At 41.1% G+C, this 22,940-nt stretch overlaps 1 protein-coding gene across 2 annotated transcripts in view; it reads right to left on the bottom strand.

Annotated features, from left to right (window-relative positions):
- PLPPR5 (phospholipid phosphatase related 5) overlaps nt 1–22,105 on the bottom strand; it is a gene marked incomplete at both ends in the record, with an annotated part of 127,197 nt that extends 105,092 nt beyond the window's left edge. For both annotated transcript variants that reach the window (XM_082659013.1, XM_082659014.1), the window contains one exon: nt 21,869–22,105. In XM_082659013.1, coding sequence (XP_082515139.1) covers nt 21,869–22,105 — 237 coding nt within the window. The remainder of the gene's footprint in view (nt 1–21,868) is intronic.
- Between the last annotated feature and the right edge of the window lie 835 nt (nt 22,106–22,940).

Below are 22,940 nucleotides of genomic sequence, written 5' to 3'. Positions count from 1 at the left end.
TAAGTCCTCTTTCCATAGCTCATGTTCTGCTGCAAGACCAGATGCCCAGAGCACCCTTGGGGTAGTCTACTCTTCTGTGTCCATTCTTCAATTGCTCCCATGCCCCAGCTCTTCCACTGGGTCACAGAATGGCTCTCTGCCTCACCTGTCCTGATACACGGCATTAGGTGTTTGTATCCAATCTCATCTTTGCAAAGAGCATCCTGGCAAGTGGGAACACTTGTAAATTGGCACTAGAGGAAAACAGATTCTGCAATGTGCCCCTCCATTAACAAAAATCATGGCACGTGATTCATGTACTTGGAGATGTACAGGAACCAGTGAGAAGGTCCGATCCACACACACAGATGAACTGAACGCTGAAACAGTATATTTTTTGCCAGTATTTGCAGTATGAATAAAGTTGTCAACAATGAGATTTTGGTGGCAATACTTGTAAAAGTACCAATATAACCCAGTGTAATTTGAAATAGTAAAGTATTCATTTCTTTTGATATCTATGCAGACTGATTTGATGGCTCTAATAATTGAGCACAAACATGAACATAAGCTTCTCTGGAGAGGGGTATTTGCTTGGAGAAAGGATTGGCTGGAACCCAGGAACATGAACATAATTAGCACCTTCAATAAAAGTAAAGGAAAAGAGAAACACTTTCCCAACAAAGATTAAGTAATATGTCCTCTTGAGGGTAGTGAAGGACATCATATGTTAATATTTGTAGTTTTTTTTACACAATTTTCCCACTACATTGTGAGAGCCTTTTCATTGTTTAACCTCCATGCCCAGCAAGTGGTCTGGCACTAAGTGTTGTATGAACGAATGAATGAATGAAACAAAGAAAGAAAAGATACATATGACAGAACTGCAGTCTTTAGGGCACTTGCTGCCACCATGTGTGCTGATGATAAGACAAAATCTTATTATTTAAAAAAAAGCAAGAATGTCTTAATGATGCCTTGAATAACCTTTCTCCACATACTTCAACATATACAAAGAACTGGCAAAAGGAAGAGGTGACTGGGGGAGAATCCACACACAGCAATGAATTTTTTCCTCCCACAGCACGATTCATGGAAGGGAAATCTGTAGTATGTCCAGATCCAAGTTTAAGATTCAGAAGTGTTTTAATATTTTCACATCTTTCTCTATTTCTTAACCTTGATGAAAAAGAGTATTTTATTTTAAAAAAGTGTTTTAAAAATCATATTCGAAACAGTTACAGTAAACCAAGTCTTTGTTAATTTGAGAACACTTCTTTAAAAATCTACTCAGGTGTGTCTTCTGAAGCACAACTCAAAATGGTATATATCGGGCTTCCCTGGTGGCGCAGTGGTTGAGAGTCCGCCTGCCGATGCAGGGGACACAGGTTCGTGCCCCGGTCCAGGAAGATCCCACATGCCGCGGAGCGGCTGGGCCCGTGAGCCATGGCCGCTGAGCCTGCGCGTCCGGAGCCTGTGCTCCGCAACGGGAGAGACCACAACCGTGAGAGGCCCGTGTACCGCAAAAAAAAAAAAAAAAAAAAAGGTATATATCAATTCAAAAGTATCCCCTAAAAGCAGAGGAAGAATAGGCTAGGAAACCGCTAAGTTTCTTTAAGATAACAAGAAAACAATGTCCTGTCCAATACGGTTGTCAATAGCCCTGGGCACTTACTTGGCTATTAAGCACTCATAAGGTGGCTGGTCCAAACTGAGATGTGCTGTAAGTGTAAAACACACACTGAATTTCAAAGACTTAGTACAAAAAGCAATGGAAAATAACTTACTAATAAATTTTTGTATTGATTACCTGGTGAAATAATATTTTAGATATACAGGGTTAAGTAATACCTATATTATTAAAATTAATTTCACCTGTTTTCTTTTTAATTTTTTTAATTAAAAAAGTGGCTACTAGAAAATTGTAAAATATGGTTTGTATTATATTTCTATTAGATATCATGGGGCTACATTCTATTTTTACATCCCCTGGTCCATCATAATTGCAGATGGCTCGGGAGGCCCTGGGTTTTCAGAGGAGCCAGAGCAGAGGGAAGAGCTGCCAGTGGATCGCGGAAATAGATTCGTAGGCATTTACTTAGTGTGCACATCTGACTGATTCTCTAAGGCAGAAATATAAAACTAAATATGAGGAGAGCTTTTAGGAAACTTTTCATCATGTCTCTTTATTACAGTGTTTTGGTCTTCAAAAGATGAAGTGCTCTATGATAGACACTCTACCAACAACTAAGCATACATTTGAGGATGGATTAAATAAATACACATGAAACTCTACTGTATTGGATGGTTATTTTAATCAACTGTCCTGACATTTGTCATGTTCCTGAATTAGATGCAGCTCTGACGTGTCAATCACATCTGAGGTCTAACCTGCAAAAATCAATTCACCATCCATTATTCCTACATGGTCTAACTAAAACAACAAACAGATCAGAGAGGAATCAACTCACAAAATTTGTACCTTGTTGTTGTTTTTTTTTTCCTATCTTCCTTCCTGAAAGCAATGTTATTATTGTTTCTATAGACATGTGCTAATGTATCTAGAATTTCTAACTTGGCTTTTCTTGACTATGAATTTTTGCCAATCAACTAGGATTCTTAAGTAAACTTTTTATAGATACCATCTATTTAAATGCAGCAAACTCAATAAACGCTTCTAAGTGAACCAGCTCCTCCCCTTATCTAGTTCCTCATCTTGGCATTATTTAAGTATACCTTTTTCCTGGTATGTTTTTAATCCAGTTTCCCTATGCGTGGCTAATACGTGTGGATATTTGCTAGGGAGCGATGGCTTATACTCTGGTCAGAAACTGGCCTCTTCCATAGAGGAGGCTCTTACGGAACATTCACATCATATATATTACATACTTAGACTACAGTAGACAGAGCTTTTGGAAAGTACCTATTAAATAAGCCAGTAACCAAAGATAACAAAGATGAAAAGGAGACAGTGGAATAGTAAGAATGTAACTCTCTCAAAATACTCATGCAAAACTACCTCTGGTGATATAGCTATGCTATAGATCATGAATGTAACTTTAGACAAAAGTTGTAAAATCTTTGACAGTTCCAAACTTTTGTCTGCCAAAAGCCAAAGGAGAAAAGCAGGAATGAGTTTTAATTCCTCTAAGGTCTACAATGGTTGAGTCTCAACTACGATTCCTGACTCCTTTATTTATCTATTATCAGAACTTTGCCCAGTTCCTGGCACAGAGAAGGCAAAATATGAATGTTTGCTGAAAAAAGGAAGGAAGAAAGAGAGGAAAGGAGGAAGGGAGGGAGGAAGGAAGAGAGATATAGGAAGAATGAAAAGAAGCTTGGCTCAGTTGAATCACAAACTGAATACCTGCTACCTGAATGAACGATGTTAGCTATAACAATGGTAGGATCTCACTGAGACACTTATGGACCTGACACCATAGCCATGCCCCGGTGTCAATGTTTCATCACCCATCCATCCACATATTCACATACAGACAATCTGTGTGACTCAGAATTTATGCCTTTGCCAATACTTCAACATACCAAAAAGTCTTTATTCATATCACATATCCAGTAGCAAGACAGCTTCCTTCTTTATGGTACTATGAGAATCCACAAGCCCTCACATTTACATTTTTATCGTATCTACTTATCTGGGATCCTGCATCAATCAAGAATAATTTGGGAAAAGCAGAATTGACAAAAGGAGATATAAAAAGACCGTTAAACACGAAGAGATGATCCCAGATCATACTCTGGGAAGAGACTAATAACCCCCTTTTTTTTCACCTCCATCCTATTTAATATTCTTACAGTTAAGCTGTTTTCTCCTAATTCAAAATACCCATGAGACATAAGTTCTTCTGGTTGTTTAGTTCAACTCAATATTGTCTTGATTCACTCATTGAATATGTTCACACCTTTAAACCCACCTCATCTTACTTTATAAGGGCTACAATTTCAATAGGCATTTCAGCTGTCTGATTTTCATATGGAATTTTTACCCTATCCTCTAAACCTCTTTTCTCCATCAGTGATAGTTATCGTTGCATTTGGAATTGTTTCAATTGCACATAAATTACTGCTCTCTTCTCTTGGTTCTAACTCTCTCCTGCTACAAACTCCCTAATACAATCAAATGGACTAAATGAAAGAAGCTCACTCCCTCTTTTCAAAGCTCCCCCTGGAGCCCCTCAATACATCCCTTGCATGTCACTGGAGGGTGCTGGAAAAAGAATGGGTTTTGAGGGCTTCCCTGGTGGCACAGTGGTTGAGAGTCCATCTGCCGATGCGGGGGACACGGGTTTGTGCCCCGGTCTGGGAGGATCCCAACATGCCGCGGAGCGGCTGGGCCCGTGAGCCATGGCCGCTAAGCCTGCGAGGCGTCCGGAGCCTGTGCTCCGCAACAGGAGAGGCCACAGCAGTGAGAGGCCCGCGTACCGCAAAAAAAAAAAAAAAAAAAGAATGGGTTTTGGAGCCAGGAAGATCTTCTGGTTTCAAACTGCTTAACTTCATGCAAGTTACTTAACATTTTTTGAGTCTCAGTTTCTTCTTTTGCAAAAGGGTGATAATACAAAATGATAGAACCTTTGTGAAAATTAACTTACACTCCCCACCACCAAATTAACATGTTCCAAGGCACTAGCTTCTGTACAATGAGCATGTGCTATAAGACAACTGAGAGTCAATGAGGTCAGGTTACCGGCCCCACATTACACTGATTAAGTAGTAGATCCAGGATCCAATCTGCAGATCACAAATTAACATGTTCCAAGGCACTAGCTTCTGTACAATGAGCATGTGCTATAAGAAAACCGAGAGTCAATGAGGTCAGGTTACCGGCCCCATATTACACTGATTTAGAGGTAGATCCGGGATCCAAGCCCAGGTATGTCTAATCTAAATCTACCTCAATAAATACTAATTCTCTTTCCCTTCCATCCAAATCCAAACAAGCATGTCCCTCATGGAAGCATCCTGTCCTTAGTAGCTAAAATGCCATGTTCTCAGAGAAGCCTTCTTTATAGCCTGAGTTCAAACTGATTATTCTCTTCACTGGGCTACCACAGTTCACTCGATATTCATTCAGACATCACACAGTGGCTGAATGATTCCCAGGCCCCAGTTGCTCTTCTAGTAAAGGGATGAGTTTTTGAAACGTTAAGGTTATTTCTGCATGAGCCTGGATCCTTGACTAGACTGTGAACTTCCCGAGGTCAGGAAAGCCCTTCTCATTTATCCTCATACCAGCTGCCCTTTTCTTTACTTTCTGCAAAGCATCAGCTCAGTGCTTTGTGACCGCCTGGAGGGGTGGGATAGGGAGGGTGGGAGGGAGGGAGGGAGATGCAAGAGGGAAGAGATATGGGAACATATGTATATGTATAACTGATTCACTTTGTTATAAAGCAGAAACTAACACACAATTGTAAAGCAATTATACTCCAATAAAGATGTTTAAAAAAAAACAAAAAACAAAGGTTTAAACACACCAGGGACAGGTTCTAATCTAAACCCTGCCACTGTTTTGACTGCATGACTGTGAGAAAATATTAATTTTCTGAGCCTGGGTTTTATCACCTCTAAGTGATTAGACTATCCATGTCACATGATTGTTGTGAACCATTCTGTGAAGGATAGCGTTTTAAGCAAATGTAAGGGGTGATGAGGTTGCTATTGTTGATGTCTCATTGTTACTATTTAATACGTGAATGCCAGAATCAATGTTCTGCAGATCACTTGTGCACTAGCGGCTGGAAGGTCTGAAGTTTGGTTCCATATCAAGGCTTTCTGAATTCTATTACCTCACATCTGTTGTTGAGCCTCGGCTCAGAATCAACTTCTGAGCCTCTGATCACTGCCTGCTGGGAAGGGTTCCTGGTCTCCACTGCTGGAGATCCTAATTTGGGCTGCCAAGCCCCGGTGCCCCGGGCTGTGTGCCTGAGACCTTGTCTCAGCAGCCTGTTCTGTCCTTTGTCTCCTCTGGACTTGCCTATTCTGACCAGCCTGCCTTGTCTCACATGTGCCTTGCTCCACTTCACCACCTCTTTGCTTCCCTGGTGCTGCCCTGCTCTGTCCTACTTCTCAGCGTCCCAGTTCCAGAATGCCATCTTTTCGGTAAGCCTGGATCAGCACGGGTCTCTAATGACCAAGCGACCCTCTGTTAGAACTGCCTGCAAGAAGCCTGCCTGCCTACAATCCAAGCTGCCATCCTTGCCTTGGCTATCTCAGTCCTAAATGTACCACCAGCTCCCCCAGCCTCTGTAGTCAAACCCACATCAGGCATCAGGGCTGCTTTAGATCCCTTTTCTTTTGGGGAAACAAAAACAAACACACACACACATACACACATACACACATACACACACACACACACACACACACACACACACACACACCCCAAAATCTTGTGGTCTTTCTGAACCTCCCATCTCTTTTGTCCTATGCCCAGCTTTTCCAGACTTGGCCAGCTTATATATTGCCAAAGCGCTGCTTTGTTCTCGCCATGCCATTAACCTGGCTGCTTTTGCGTGCTTCCTTTGCAACCTTTAATGTGTTTCCTCTTTACAAATCCCTTTAAGTTCTCCCTTCCAAGCAGATGAAGCTGAGACACTAGCACACTCACCTCATAAAATTTATGCAAATCCAATTAATCCAATCAAAGCTTGTTTGTGTAAAAGCCTGTCTTATGTGCTCTTTAAAGTCATTCCCCATGAATGGAAATCTTAATTAGATGACTAAATTTAGAAGGATAGAGCATCTTGCAAGAAAACCAAGCACATTCAATCCTTAATGCCATAAACTGGAAAATCTGAGTTTCACCTACCAAGAATGATACAGTTCCATTACACATAAATTTTAACCCGTGCTTTCTAAAAGAATTGCACACTCGTGTCCTCACATTTCTAGAGCAACATGTAGATGCATATTTTTCACTTTAGTATCCAATTTAAAATGAGAAGACTGAAGACATTTACTACACAGGTGAGCACACCTGTTATGTAATTTATAAAATGCAAGTCAAAATGACCTAATTATAGAAGCAAAACACAGCAATAGTAACAAAAATATACTAACCAATTTAAATTTTAAATATGCATACTAACATAAGCTTTCATAATTATACAAATATGGATATTTTAGCATTGTCCATGTTGCAAATACTGATTTAAAATCATGTAATATATGTGTCAGGGGGGTTAACTTCTCAGTAGCTATCTAACAGTTTATTTCACAATGGTATGTTTATTTAAAACAAGGAAAATATAAGTACTCTGGAACACACTTGCCAGCCAAGACCCATGTGATGAATATTGCCGTAAAACTCTGAAAAGTACTCTAATGTTTCTCCTTTAGTTTACTAAATAAAAATCAGTCACAGAAATAAACTTACTTTGTAAGACAGGTAGATTTAGATGTCCCATTTTGCAGACAGATCAAGTGAGCCTAAGAGGTTAGACTGTGTATCACAGGTTTACCTCTTCAAGCAGATAAGGGAATCTGGACTTCAAACTCTGAGTATTACTGTAATGTACTTTTTACTAAACATCCTTATGTTCTGAACCTAATTGCCTCTGTGTTAGACACCTTTCCATTCCAGACATTCTTGGAGTTTCTTCAAACAAGAAGGTTTCTCCAGCCTAAATGACTTTGTGTTTGTTCTTTGCTTGGAACACCCTTGCGTCACGTCCCTGACTAGCTAACATCACCTGCTCTCAGAACTCTCTTTCATTCCCTTCTTCGCTTTCCCTCACCCCAGCCCACTCACTGTCAGTTATCACGATTAGTATATTTTAACTCTTCACACACATGGGACTGAGTTCCTTGAGGACAGGAATCCTTTCTTCCATTTGAATGTGTAGAATCGCTTCCACACACAAAGCCTTGTCCGGGGAGGACTGGTAAATGTTTTCTCAAGAATACATGAAGAAATGAATTACTGAATACCAGGTCATTGTGCTTTAATGTGATTGTTAGGAGACCATTTCATGTGCACCCATTTGATTCAGAGAGGAACTAATTTGCACTTGTTTGATATTTTACTCTAATTGGGAAATCCTGAATTTCAATGAAAAGTATCCATAAACAGTAAAATCCTAATTTCATTTTCCTGGTTCCTCCTGAAGTTAATTGAAGTTGTAAGTGATTTGCCTGCCCCAGCAGCACTGAATCTTTCTTTACTCATTAATGTCATTCTCTAAAGCACCACTAATTTTTATCACTCTCCAAGGAAAGAAACTCTCCTCAAAAATAGTTCCATGTATTGAGTCAAATGTTTCAACCGTTAATCTATGGTTACTAATGAAAATGTATACAGTATGATTCAGAGACCCTGAGTGACAATAAAATCATGACTCATCTCATTTAGAAACCCTGCCAGCCATCTGAATTCTCCTTCAGAACACCAAAAAAGTTTTCCAATTTACCATACATGCAAATTTCACACGTAAAATGTACTGGTGGTTTAATTTACAAAACAGAATGGAAGATGATATGCTCTTTAAATCAACCAATTTGTTTTGAGAAAAATAAAATAAAGTATTGAAATAAAGAAAATGTCACAGTTGATGAAGAAAGAGCATGTGCTACATAAAAGCTTAAGTAGTGACAATTTAAGTTACAAAAGTATGTGCAACGGACAATTAAAGACATGGGGAATGAAATAGTGGTTACAGAAGCAAAACTTGATGATGTTAAAGATTTTTAAAACAAAATGATAGGTGTTTGAAATATTCTTCATATCAAGTAAATAAGATTTATTTTGAACTACATTCTACGTAACTTTAAGTAAATGAAAAAAATGAAGTGAGTGTACATGGGGAAAATATTTGAAATCAGGGATCACTGGCAAATAAAGTAAAATATTAAAGATGGGTTTTGGAAAAATAATTTGGACTTTACGACTTAAGTATCTGTGAACGGGTAAAATTATAAATAATTTTAATTTATGCTTCTCTAATTCTCTTCTAAAATACACAAATAATTACTTATATCTACTATTTGAAAGGCACTCTATTAGGCATTATGTGATGAGCAAGAGTCAAAGACATACGAGGCATATTTGCTGTTCTATAAGCATTTATAATCTTTTGACGGCCATAGTATTTAAATGTAATTAACGATAATGCATAGCCATGCAGTATACTACATTGTACATGCTACATACAATTGAAGCATTTTAATAGTCATTTGATTCCAAGAGGGCAAATACAGTTACAAGAGGTTGCCTGGAGTTCTGTCTTAAGGACTGAAAGCCCAGATCAGTCTCAGCTGGTGAGAAAATGCCACAGTCTCTTAGCAATGTCTGTTGTGGCCATGGGAGCAGAACGGTGTACATCATCATACAGGGCTTCTGCCTACTTGACGAAAAGTTTAAGCTACTCCTTTTACAGATGAGATAACTAACCACAAGGTGACTGGATATTGATCCCAAGGCTAATGTATGAAGAAAAAATTTTGTATGCAAAATTCCTGCTCTATTTGCGAGGGGTGAAAGTACACCTGAGACACATCATTCAGTGCTGGTGCCACACCTTAAAAACATAGGACATCCGAAGTAAAGTCAGACGTGAGTGGCCAAAAGGGTAAAATGGACTCAAATCCATGCTATGTCAAGATGAAGACTTTAAGTCTCAAGAAAGGAAGATTCAGAGAGAAACCATCTAGGTGCTTCCAGATGGCTTCCAAAGGTGAGAGAGACCACTGAGCAGAAGACAGGGAGACAGACTTTCACTGTAATATAGAGCGTCCTAATAGTCAGACTTGTTTCATGCACAGAAAGAGCTGCTCCGGGGGCCATGAGCCAGTTTTCTGCCCTGGGTGAGGTTCAAACACTTTCAAACCAATTATCTAATGATACAGCGGCGGGAAAGCTACTTGACTTTCTCAAGGTCTCAAAGGTTGAAAGCAGTAGAGCAAGGAGGACAGCTCAGGTCACCTGCCTGTGAGTCCAGTGAGTCACTGCTCCTTTTATTTATTTATTTTAATTTCAGATTATCATGAAACCTGTGAATACAAAATTTATTACCAACTCTCTGCATTCACTATTTCCATAAAAGAGTACATTATTGTTACTGATCCTTTTTTTTTTTTTTTTTGCGGTACGCGGGCCTCTCACTGTTGTGGCCTCTCCCGTTGCGGAGCACAGGCTCCGGACACGCAGGCTCAGCGGCCATGGCTCACAGGCCCAGCCGCTCCGCGGCATGTGGGATCTTCCCAGACCGGGGCACGAACCCGTGTCCCCTGCATCGGCAGGCGGACTCTCAACCACTGCGCCACCAGGGAAGCCCTGATCCTTTTCTTTTGTCTTGCTTTCTCTCCAGCTCCCCATCTCACAGCTGCAACAACTCCTGTTTTATGGAACGTATATAAGGGGAAAGACTTATATTAAAAAAAAAAAAGGAGTTTATAGGAAAGATAAATATTGACTAGACACATCAAGGAAAGAATTATGAAAGAGGTATGATTGAAGTTGCCCAGATTAAAGAATAGAGATCATTTAATAGATGGAAACAAACAGCAGAGAGAATTACAGAGAGCAGAGAGCTGCACTTTCTCAGGTCACTGCTGTTTCGCAGGAAATGGCACCACAGGATTGAACCAAGTTTTGAGAATGTCTCTAAGTTCCTTCAAAAAAAAGAGAAGACTTCAAAACATATAAATATATAATTGCCTATCCTTTTCTCTGAAATATATTTACACCAATAGTTTTTCCATGCCTCTAACTAGTTGCCAAACTTTAGTATGCCAAATGTAATAACTATGTCTTGAATGCAGTAGATAGGCTATATATCAATTATATGTAGTGTGATCATTTTACTGTGTTACGTAAAAATCACATTAAAAGAACTTAAAGTCTGGGAGGTATGGATGGGAGATTGAAAGGCAGAGGAAGGCAAAATCGGTATTTCTTCACCACTTCCTTCCTCCCTCCTCAGGCAACACCTCTAACAAGAGCTCTCCTCCATACTTTTAGCTCCTGTGAAACACATCATTTTAGGTTCCAACTTCTGCCCCAGGCTCTGCTAACCCCATCTCCTTCCTTTGTCTCTCCTGCCCTGGCAGTTGTAGTAGTGGCTTTCTGCAATTGCATAAACTCTGGGTGGCCTCACCATTTCCTGTTCAGCTTCTCAACTTTCCCATCACCTGTGTAATCAACTCCCTAATTATATTCCCTCAGTTTTAAATTAAAAAAAAAGAACTTAAAGGTCTGCGTATTAAAAATGGTTAGGTTTTTGTGATATCCACTTGTGGCAAGTTTCAAATGTAGTTTTATTTTTTGTCTGAAAAGATCTGATGTCAGCAACATAAAAGAAGGCATCATAGAACCAAGTGATTAGGGAATTAAATGCTCTTTTTCCTTATCTGTTACTATGTCTTCACTATCACAGATTAACTGCTAATTGTAAATACAATATTCAGGAAAATGTTTTCAATCAGCACTACAGTGTCATAACGAAAAAGCTATCATAATAATCACATACTCTTCATCTCTATCTCCCAACTAATATTGCTATGCAGAACGATTTGCTGCAGGCGGCCTTAACCTCTCCAGGAGATGACAAAAAAATTGGTACTGGAGAAAAGAACCATCTCTGTGTTATTAAAAGCTCATATGGAGACATTCTGCCCAGGCATGTCACTTCCTTGCTGTGGGGTCATGGGCTAGTTGCTTAATCTTTCTGTGCCTCAGTGTTCTCATCTGTAAATTGAGATAACAATAGTGCCTACCTCTCATGCTGTGAGGATTAAATTAGTTAATAAGTGTAAAGTACAACAAGGACTGATGTATACCAAGTGCCCATACATGTCAGCAATTGGTGTAATTTCTCATTAGCTGCATGGCCTTGGGCAAGTCATTTAATCTCTCTGGCCATTCATTTGGAAATTAAGAGATGAAACTAAATGATCTCTAAGGCCTCTTTCATGACTAAAAAGTCCCAGCTACAAAGAAGCATAATCTCTCTCACAGGGGATTCACAAATCTTTTCCAAAAATGGAGTGGCAGAAAAAGCCTGACAGTGTGGCTTGAATAAAGTGTCTACTGGATTCCTCTATCTGTATTCTAGACTGAGCCCCAGGAAAAAGGAAAAGGAGACCCCCCAAGGAACCATGTGATGGAGCCAGCAAGAAGAAGAAACAAAGGTCTCTTTGTGAAAGACCAAAAGGGTTGTCACGTAGTTTTGACTAAGTCTCTTCATTCATTTTAGTAACTGAGTAAACCCCACACTGGAAAGGCACGTGTGAAGGAAGAGGTCATTGCCACCAACCCAAAGATAGTGTTTTGTTTTTTGACTGGAAATGTCAGGAGCTCATTTTAAATTACAAGATGAGGCCCCAGGTGCACTGCCTTTATCCAAGACTGCTCAATTTTTCTGTTTGGGAGAACATGGCATTCTGCTTTGATGAGATCTCTGGAAATACAAGATGCTTCTCAGTGTCAAGAGTGCTTCTGTGCACCCCAGTGTGAGAAAAAGCTAAATCTGAAATCTCGATTAAAAAATCTCGATAGAAAAGTACAGTTTCTGCTGGCACTACTGAGAGCACCCTTTCAAAAAAGGGATCATTATGCTAGAAACACAATACACAATTTCCTCAACATAGCAGGGCTGGTTATATCAACACAAATCCTTAGAGAAGAAATGCCGTAAGTTACTTTGGTAATATGCAGATATGTCAGAACTACATTTGTATTTAACCGCCCCATGATTTCATGAGTGTTTTACTTCCTGACCCTGCTTTGAAAGATTTGGAAAAGGGGAAGATCGGCTCTAATTCTGGTTTTGGGATTTGGAGCAAGTCAGGTAACTTCTGTAAGCCTTATTTTCAAGGTATGCTACACATGGAAGGTACTCAACAAATAGTTGCTCAGGGAAAGACGGAATGAGGAAGGGAGGGAGAGAGGAAGTCCGATAGTCACAAGCATTTTATCAGAAAGGTCACACTCCAAAGAGGCTGCTGTAAGTCTTTTTGCTATCATATGTTAATTAACAACTAAATTAGCATTGTAGGTATAAAATGATTTTTTACTGATGAAAGTAGTGACTTTTAGTTAGCATGATCAGTGCTAAAATGGACTCTTAATTGGTGAAATTCAAGCTATTGAACTGGATTGACTCAAATAGTTTGGAGATACTTCCTACCCTTGAATGATCAGGGTGTAAGACTCCAGGGAGGCCTGTAACCCATATCCCAGTGACTTGTTCTCAATGGATAGGAAGGTTTCTGCTTGAAGCATGTCAGTCTGAGGACACAGAATCACACCTTGGCTATGCTGAACCTTTTATACAGGGTTTATACACTTAAAACGCATCAAAGGACAGAGAGCTGCCAGTTCATTAAACTTACAGAATAGGCTGTATGGAATATTTTGCCTATTTTAATGAATGGTTATTAAGTAACTGTGTGCTCAGCAGAATTTGGTCATTATAACCTCATCATCACAAACTTCGATTAGTCCCTGGATAATTTATCCACCAAAAATAACCAAAGAGTTGGGCATGATGAGTCAGATTACAAAACCCTGATTTTGAGATGCTCAAGTCTAGTGATAGAAACATGAATACAATTAAATACAACATAAAGCACAATATAAGATTATTTTAATGCCATAATGTGTTAAAGCCACAAAGGAATCATAGAGGAGAATGCAGCTACCTCATATGGGAAAAAGGATCTACTTAGAGGAGTTGGTGCTAGGTCTGAAAGGATATAGCAGAATGTTTCAGAAATATTATTTTTCCTGAGGGGAAGGGTGGGAGAACACTATAAAGGTTAGAAGCAAGGGAAATAAAAGTGAGTTCATACAAAAAATTACAAATGTATTAAATACCAAAAACACATACACACACACACACACACACGCTTCCACTCACACATGTTCTCTCAGTGAGAAACGTCCACCAAGACTGTCTGTAAAGTTTTAAATGCACCTGAACTGGAAAAAGAATCTCTAGGATTCTGTTTTTACAAAAAAAAATGTTGATTTTACTAACAGTGGTTCTCAAACTACATCTGTCGTAATAAGACTAAAAAAGTAAGCAGCCTGCTGAGTGAAAACTGGCATTCTCAGAAATAGTTTAAATAGTACTGAACATAGAACTCCATTTCACATATTTACAATATCTCCCATCAAAACGATAGTCTTATGATTTTCCAAAGTCTGTTTAAAAGCTCTTCCTCTTCCTAGGTTAAGATCTCTGACATCAGAACTTGCCTCCTCGAACTGTATGGATGGGAATGTTGAGCTGGGAGAAGCAAGTTCTATTGGCTGTTCCACTGGTTTTAGGAACCAATGAAGTTTTGTCTTTGAACACAGATTTTATTTTATTTTTTAAATTTTTATTGGAGTATAGTTAATTTACAATGTTGTGTTAGTTTCAGGTGTGCAGCAAAGTTAATCAGCTATACATATACATATTGAACACAGATTTTAAATTCCCCTTTTCATGTCTGGTTGTAATTGAGCCTATACATTTACAAGCATAAGGACGCTGTAAAGAGCACAATGATACATAATCAATATGCTTTAACTCTCCTCTGCCTTCTAGGAATGCCACCATTCAGGCTATGAATCAAATTAGTGGGCAATGGCAGGTAGCCAAGGGAGCATTGGATTTGAAGTAATAGATTCAGATCCTAGATATGGCATTTACCCAGTGGAGGAATTGCGTAAGCTCCCTAGATGTGTTAGTTACCACACATAGTACCTGGAATAGTAAATATGAAGAGTAAATGGTTTACCACATCCATTCAACAGAAATGATTAAGGACACCTGATGTCCTTTTGCTGCGTAGCACCAATAAATGTTACTGGCATTTATGTTAAAAGAGCAGCTATCACTTAATGCATGCTTATGTTTAATTCTTAAAAGATAATGTTAAGTATCATCTCAATTTACAGACAAGAAAGCTGAGGCTTGGAGATATAATTTCATGCATAGTGTTTGAACTCTTGAAGGGCAATGACTATGCCTCCCTCATTATACAAGTCAAGTAATAGCACTGTGCCTAGCACAGGGCAGATCCATTATCATCATTCCAAACTTTTACAAATAATGACTTTTGGGTACAGTACAAATTTAAAAATGAATATGATACAATGCACACTTAACAGATGGTATCAACATTGCTCCCTGGAAACATTATTTCTTTCAAATTACACAAATGAATGGGATGATTCTTTATAATAATCTTGACAGTAAGAGCTTATTGAAACATTTTGAAAAACGGCATTGAGTATTGGAGTAATATAGTCTGTAATAATTAGTTAGGCCATTTCATACTGTTGTCTTTTTATTTTTGCTCTTCTTTCTACAAGAAAATAAAAAAAGAAGTATAAAACCCTTTTCCGTTTTTCTACTCCACAGAGTAAGTGTATTCAGCTGACAAAGCCATGCTATAAGCAGTCTAACCATCTCCAATGACCAAGCAGCTACACCCATGTAATCTGCTCACATTATGTTTTCCACATATGCATGAAGTGACTTATTGTCTCCAAGGTGCATTTACATCCGTTTGATTCTCAAGAACAGTTCCAAAAGGTAGGAAAGGCAGGAAGGAATAAGTCAACATTTTTCAGATAAGGTAACTGGTGCAGAGAAGCAACAGGGATGATGAGTGACAGGGGATGGAGGGGGAGAAGGGGAGAGGAAAAGGAAGAAGGGGCGTGGGAGGAGAAGAGGCAGAAGGGAGGGGGAGAGGCAGGGAAAAAGAAGGGAAAGGAAACACAAGCTGGTTTTCAGGTTCCTGGGCCTTTGCTTCCCCTTACCCCCATCACAATCTCCTAATCAGTTTGCAAAGGGGAGGGGATAAATGAAAAAAGAGAGACCATCAAAGGAATGCAGGGAGGAGAAGGGAAGGAGGGAGGGTGAACATGAATGAATGAATATGAATGAGAATATCTAAGTAAAGCAAGGGCCTAAGAGACCTAAGGAGGAGTTTAAACAGATCCATAAATCCTCAAAGAGTAGTTCTTAACTTTTAGGAATCTTGGGCATTTCTGACAATCCGATACAGCCATGGAGGCTCTCACTAGAAAAATGCGTACATACACACACACATACATACATATGTACATACGGTATTTTATAACATAATTTCAGTGTGTTCACTGCTCCCCCCCCCCAAATCTAGTGCTAGGTCCCATTTTAAGAAACATGTCTTAGAAACAGAGGTCCCCTCAGCTCTCCGTGCACTGCAGTTTGCAGATCTAGAACCAGAGGGCGGTTCCACAGAAAAGCAGGTGCCTGAAGCCCTGTGCCAATGTGTGCCACAGAGATAAGAAACGCGGCTGCAGATCAGAACAGAAATATCTCTGAATCCCTCCCGCTGCCACCAACCTCTCCATAACATTTTAAGCTTAATAGGAAACAAAACAATTTCCTACACTACACATCGAAACCACTGTCTACACTAGAACACAAAGTTTCCCATCAAACCAGAAAAAAATGAAATTGAAGATAAAAGTTTTGAGAAAAATTTGATCCTTCTAGTATTGAATCCCTATGACTAAATATCTTTAAAGATTTGTTTATTGTGTAAGGATAAAGGTACATAACAAAAGAACTAAATGCACAGGCTCTGATAATTCTAGCACTGTCATTGTGGGACTCTGGACCGGTCATCTCACCTTTTTACATCCAAATCTCCTTCATAAGTTTATTGTGAAGATTAATTATACTAATGGACTGAAAAAAATTAATACAAGTCTGACATCTAATCTCACTAAACATCCTATTTCTCATTTATAAAGTGGGCTTAATGATAGTGCCTACGTTTAAAGACAGTACTATCATGGTGAGCATTAAATGAAGTAACACATTAAATGTACATTACACAGTGTCTGGTACATAGGAAATATTAGCTAGTGTTAGCCCGCTGAAGAAATGGAGGAGTCGTCAAAGGCAGAAATCACTGACTTGACTGGAAGAACAGAGTTCTAATTGAGTTTTAGTGTTCTTGCTATTCAGACTCCCCAATTTTTGTGGGTGATGGATTGAACTAGGTGGCTTCTGTTCACCTCAAATATTTTATCAGCCCTGGAACCCACTAACAAAGGTATTTTGCTAGGTGCCTTAAATAGGTTGTCTTTTTTTTATTATTATTTCATTTATTTATTTATTTATTTTTGGCTGTGTTGGGTCTTCGTTTCTGTGCAAGGGCTTTCTCTAGTTGCGGCGAGTAGGGGGCCACTCTTCATCGCAGTGTGCGGGCCTCTCACTATCGCGGCCTCTCTCGTTGCGGAGCACAGGCTCCAGACGCACAGGCTCCAGACGCGCAGGCTCAGTAATTGTGGCTCACAGGCTTAGCTGCTCTGCGCCATGTGGGATCTTCCCAGACCAGGGCTCGAACCCGTGTCCCCTGCATTGGCGGGCAGATTCTTAACCACTGCACCACCGGGGAAGCCCAAATAGATTGTCTTGATGAATTATCCCAACCTTGGGAGGACTAACAGTAGCTAACACATATTCAGCTGGGCACTACTCTGGTACTTAAATGTCAACTCATTTTATACTCATAGGATTCCAGGAGTGGAGATGGGTGGAGATAGTAGTGGGCACCCAAGGCAAGGTTCAAGGAAGGAGAGGTCTATGGGAGAGCTTTAGGCTTTGATTTAACAAGATGGACCTCTGGATATAAGATGCCTTTCTGTCACCATCTACTTCCACCACATTTAGTGATGCAACATCCTTGGTATAGTGGCAGTAGCTCCATGCCTCTGGAACCCAGAGGGAGCTTCCTGGGGATGCAGGCATAAACAATCAGAGATGCTCCCTAACCCTCAGTGCTGGTCTTCTCTGTCTTGATTCTGACTCTATGACGAGGGATGGTCTAGCTTTGTCTCCTTCAAATCATCTGTGTTGCTCAGAGATCTAAGGTATAATAGGGGCTAGTGGCCACTGTATCCAGATTTGGGGGGCAGAAATCATTGTCATCACCAGGTCTTTTAATCAATGAAAAACAAAGATCACTAATTAAATTTATATCTGTAAATTCTGTAGGTAGTGCTTGGGTGACTGCATACAGATCAAACTGAACAGTACCTGTTTTCAAAGAGTTTATAAACCATGTCATCTTTGTAAATGAGCCCAAATTACAGGTGTTTTCTGAAAACACAATTAAAATAATAATATTTCACAACACAAAATAGACTCGGGGATTTAGAGTGTAAAATTATCTTACACAGATATTTTAATAGGAGAGCCCTACACTACTGTCCCCAAAATGTCCTAAAACACCACCTATCAGACAAGTCCCTACTCAATTCCCAATAAATGGAGAAAAACTCAGCCTGACATTCCAGGACTCAGCAATGAGACCCTAGTCTTCCTCTTCTGCCATATACCCCTGCATTCCCCACACACCACTCTTAGAAACAAGACAGACCAATCACTGTTTCAAGAGTACAGACTGCATTTTCTGCTACCAAGCAGTCACTCATGTTCACACTGCTGCTTTCTGTGATGTCCTGACTCAAACTCCATTTCAGCCTCTCCTTCAAGTCACATCTCAAAAGCCACCCTTTTCTTCATGAAGCCTTTCTTCTCCTCTCCAAATAAAAATGATCTTGTCCTCTTTGAACCACCAGAGGTCTTTGCGGTATATATATATATATGTAAATATGTACATAAACACTTTTATTATGGTGATTTACATTATGACTTTTGGCATGATTACCTAATTTCCCAAATTACTGTAAACTCTTAAGGATTAGTGACCATGGTTTACTTCTGAAATTACCTTTATAACCCCCACTCTGGCTGATATGCTGCTTGCAACACAGGAATTCAATAAGCATTTACTGAATTACTATTTTACTAATAGTGTTAATGAAATAGTGATCTCTTATGGAGTATCAACTATGGGCAAAGGATGATATTTATATATTATATCTCATTTAATATTCAAAATCCTGTGACTTAGAAAATTAAGGATCAAGGAGCTATAAATTAGTTGTTCAAGGTTACACAGCAAGCAGAATCCCCAACTCCTACCATAACAGCAGGATGCACTTTGAATCTGAATCCAAACTTGTCAGACTCCAAACATGTGCCCCAAGTCAACACTATATAAAAGTGATAAAATTTAAAGAATATTTTCCTTTTAATTTTTAGATAAATAAATTTGGCAAATTTGAAACAAAACCACAGATTGTGGCAGTGAGGAGAGCTACTTTTCAAAATTAACTTTAAGGATTAGAATGAGTTTTGAAGATTAAAAATATATATAATGAAGAATCTGTATCACTACAGTCCAAGAAATGTAAAAGATGGGGAAAGAGACCATTTGAGGCATTTATTTAGAAGAATGATTTATGAGTAAGCTGAATTTGCATATTGTAATAGAAAGGCGCAGGTTTGGGAGCATGACACAGTAGGGTTAAAATTCTGGGTGTAATGTTTTTAGCCTTGGTCCTCGGGCAAGTTACTTAAACTTCCTAAACCTCAGTTTTGCCAAAGGGTAGGTGACAGTAATAATAACTGCTTTCATAGATAATGCAAGTATTAGACAGGTATAGGGTATATAACCCAACAAATGATGGGTACTACTAACATTACTATTAATAATATTGTTTTCATGCAAAGTGACTGTGCTAAGCCAGTGTTCTTGAGAAGAATGGAAAAGCAGGGCTGCCATTACTGTTCCCAAACTTTCACATTATGAGAGTGTAATATTGGGAAGAGCAGAAGCAGAAACAAAGGCCAGCAGCACAGCTAGCCTGAATATCCAACATTTCCTTCTCTTCAGACTGACTCCCAAATTCTCTCTCTTGTAACTAATGAACTGAAAATCGAAACATGGAAATCAAGTTGGATCCTCCCTTTTAAAATCTCTCAAGAATATTCTAGATCCCCACCCAAGCAGCCTTTCTCATCTTCTTTCAGAGAACATGTTTTTTGGAAGTAGGACAAGCAGTATGGCATTTGGCATCAGTCTCACAGGCATCAAACACCACACCCACCATTTTTGTTTTCAGGTGCTTCTAGTTTATTATCTGATCCTCAGGGTCCTCAAATGTTAACTGGAGAGACTATCTCCTGGAAGGGATGCTCTGAGAAGTATACGTGGCCATGACTATTCAGTGCCCAGCACAAAGCAGGTGCTCAATAATGACTAATTAATTCCCTTTCCCCTCTGTGGTTCCCCCTAAGTGGAGAATAATCAAATTCTTTGGGAAAATATGTTATGTCTCTAAATGGCACCTGCCACCATGGATGGATGGTTAGGATCTGAAAAGTGCTATCTCATTTAAATAAGCCACAGAATCGTAATCACCAAGGGATGAGTTACAGACATTACTGATTATGGCTGTACCCAAACCAGTGTCCTGAAAGTGACAGGCTTTTTTCTTAAAAGAAAAAAAAAAAAAAATCCTTGAAAAATCCCTGAGCTATTCAGTCTCCTAGAAAACATGTGTCTGGAAACTCAACATCTGCAGAAAGCAAAAGGGCCCAAGAATGACCAATTTATTTTTTTCTCTTACAGCTTTCCAAATAGAGGAGAGAGAACACAAACATGAAGCTGGATTTGGGGTGTCTGATATATTTTAGCAAATTACAACTGAAAAAAACCAAAACAAAACATTTTCTGGTGCAAGGTCTAACACTTTTCAAAACAGTATTCTTGGAGCCGTATTTGACGTCAACTATCACAGTACCTGTGATAAAGTTACTTTGAAGTTATCAAGAAGTTCCTTGGTTTGTGGAATTCCATTATGTGTGTTAGGAACTTTTCATTATTTTGTAAATTATTAACTCATTTCCTCTAAAATCAAAGAAAACATGAATATCCAAACCTAACAGATAAAACAGATATTCTTAACATTCATTATTGCAATTTACACATTCAACCACTGGGGAAAAAAGTCCCTTTCCTTTCCCTCTTCATTTTTAATTTCTTATTAGTTATCTGTTGAGAGAGAGAGAAAGAGAGAGAGAGAGAGAGACAAGATGAGCTGTACCACAAGAAGGGAACCTCCAATACTTTGACAGTATTAAAGGAACCATAATAATTATTTTCTGAAAAAACACCACCAATTCTCCTACCTATAACTTTGCACCACATTCACATATGTAAATTATTATACGATTATCATTCTAATAATTACATATGTATATCTGTGTATATATATGCGTGCATGTGCCCGTATAGACACACACACAATCCAAAAGGCATTCTCAGAAAAGCTCTGTGAGAAAAGGACTTAAGCCGCCCAGGGAATGGAAGAGCGTTTAAATAAATCCTGTAATTTAGGCACAGCTCCTGCTTTTCAGCAAGCACTGCTACTGGAGCCTCTTCATTTAGGAGAGGTCTCATGTTCTTTTTTAGATATCTGTTCCCTGGTCAGCTTAGTCTAATTGGCACTTCCTTTCGAAAGGGAAGGAGGCGGTAAAAAGGGAATTTGCGCCCCGACTCTGGAAGCAGAAGTCCCTTCCACACCCCAGCAGTTGATCGCCGTCTCCCTCCCGCTGGCCCCGCTGCTGCTCGTCTTCTAGTCGCAATGTGAGAGGTGGCAGCCAGCGGAGCAAGGCCACAGAGTAGATGAAGTCAAGATTCAACCGGATAACTCACCTCCTCCCCAGCCCCGACTCCCACCCATTACCGTCTACAGCCCCCTTCCCTCCCATCCCCCTCCGTGTCACGCTAAGTTGCAGCCACCGCGGGGGGTAGCGGGGGTGCGGGGGCGGCAGGTGGGGAGAGCTGGGGGCTTCCTTCGGACCCATACCGACGCGCCCTAGAAGAATGTCCTCTGGGGAAGGGTCTGCCGCCAACTTGGAGGAACTTAGAAGGCAAAGGCTGCCGCGCCCCGACCTCAGCGGGGCCTCAACCCTGAAGGCGAGGGGCGGAAAAGGGCAGTCGGGGCGAGGGCGGGCACCCCCGGGCTTACCACGAGCACGGGGACCCCGGCGGCCAGCGAGTAGAGGAGCACGGGGGGCACGGCGCTGCTGTCCTCCGGGCCCGGGTAGGGCTTGCGGTAGGCGCTGTCGTGGCAGAAGAAGCCCTGCACGTTCACAGTGAACGTGTCCGTGTATTCGAAGTAGTACGCCAGCATCACCGTCCCTGCCATGATCACCATCTGGAAATAGAGCATGCTGCTGGTGAGCGCCGCGGGCAGCCGGGGCATGCACGCCTCCCGGGCCGGGCCGAGCCGAGCGGGCGGCGGACGGGCCCCCTCCCGGGTCCGCCGAGGCAGCCACCGGGGGCGCGGCGGCGGGGGCGGCGGGAGGACGAGGTGCGGGAGGCAGGATGGAGCCGCCGGAGGAAGAGGCGGAGGCAGGTCCGGGTTTCGAGGCGCCGGCTGGCTGCGGAGGAGGTGGCTACCCCCGGACGAACCCCCGCTCCCCTCCCCGCCCCCTGCCCGCCGCAAGCACCGCCCGCCCGGGCGCGGGGTCGCGCGGGAGGGCGGGGAGTCCCGGGCGGCGGGTCGCGGCCAGGAGAGACACCGTTCGCTATGCAGCTGCGCGGGGCCGAGCCCCCAGGCCCGCCCGGAGGAGGGGCGGACCGGGCGGCGGCGGCTGGGACAGCGGCACCTGTATCCCTCGGAGGGCGGACGCAGTGGAGCAGGCGAAGCTCCTCACAGGGGTAAAAACCAAAAGGGGGGGAGGGGAGGCAGTAGAGAAGGAGCTTCTAGAAACTCCCTTCTGAAGCAGCAGCTGGGTGTTTTAGGAAACCCGCGCAACGCCTGGGAAAATGGTGCGCGGACGCGTCTTCGGAGCGCAACCCCGTAAAGCGCCAAGTGCCGATTCCGCGCAGCGACTTTCAGTCGGCGCCTCTTTGGATTCCTTAACCCCGTGCAGGACACACGCCCAGCGCGAGTTTCTAGGCGCAATGAGAAACATCATCCCAGAGGATTTTAGATTCTGAGTTTTTTTGCTTCCCCCTCCAGCTTCCTAGGGCTTTGTATGTAAAAACAGAAATCATAGCTCGGGAGTTCCCGAAGCATCATGTCTTGTACAACG

This window comes from Grampus griseus, assembly GCF_964374135.1.
Source record: "Grampus griseus genome assembly, chromosome: 1".
Taxonomy (NCBI): domain Eukaryota; kingdom Metazoa; phylum Chordata; class Mammalia; order Artiodactyla; family Delphinidae; genus Grampus; species Grampus griseus.
Note: the sequence above shows the minus strand (reverse complement) of the source record. Positions and strands in the feature narration are given on the sequence as shown.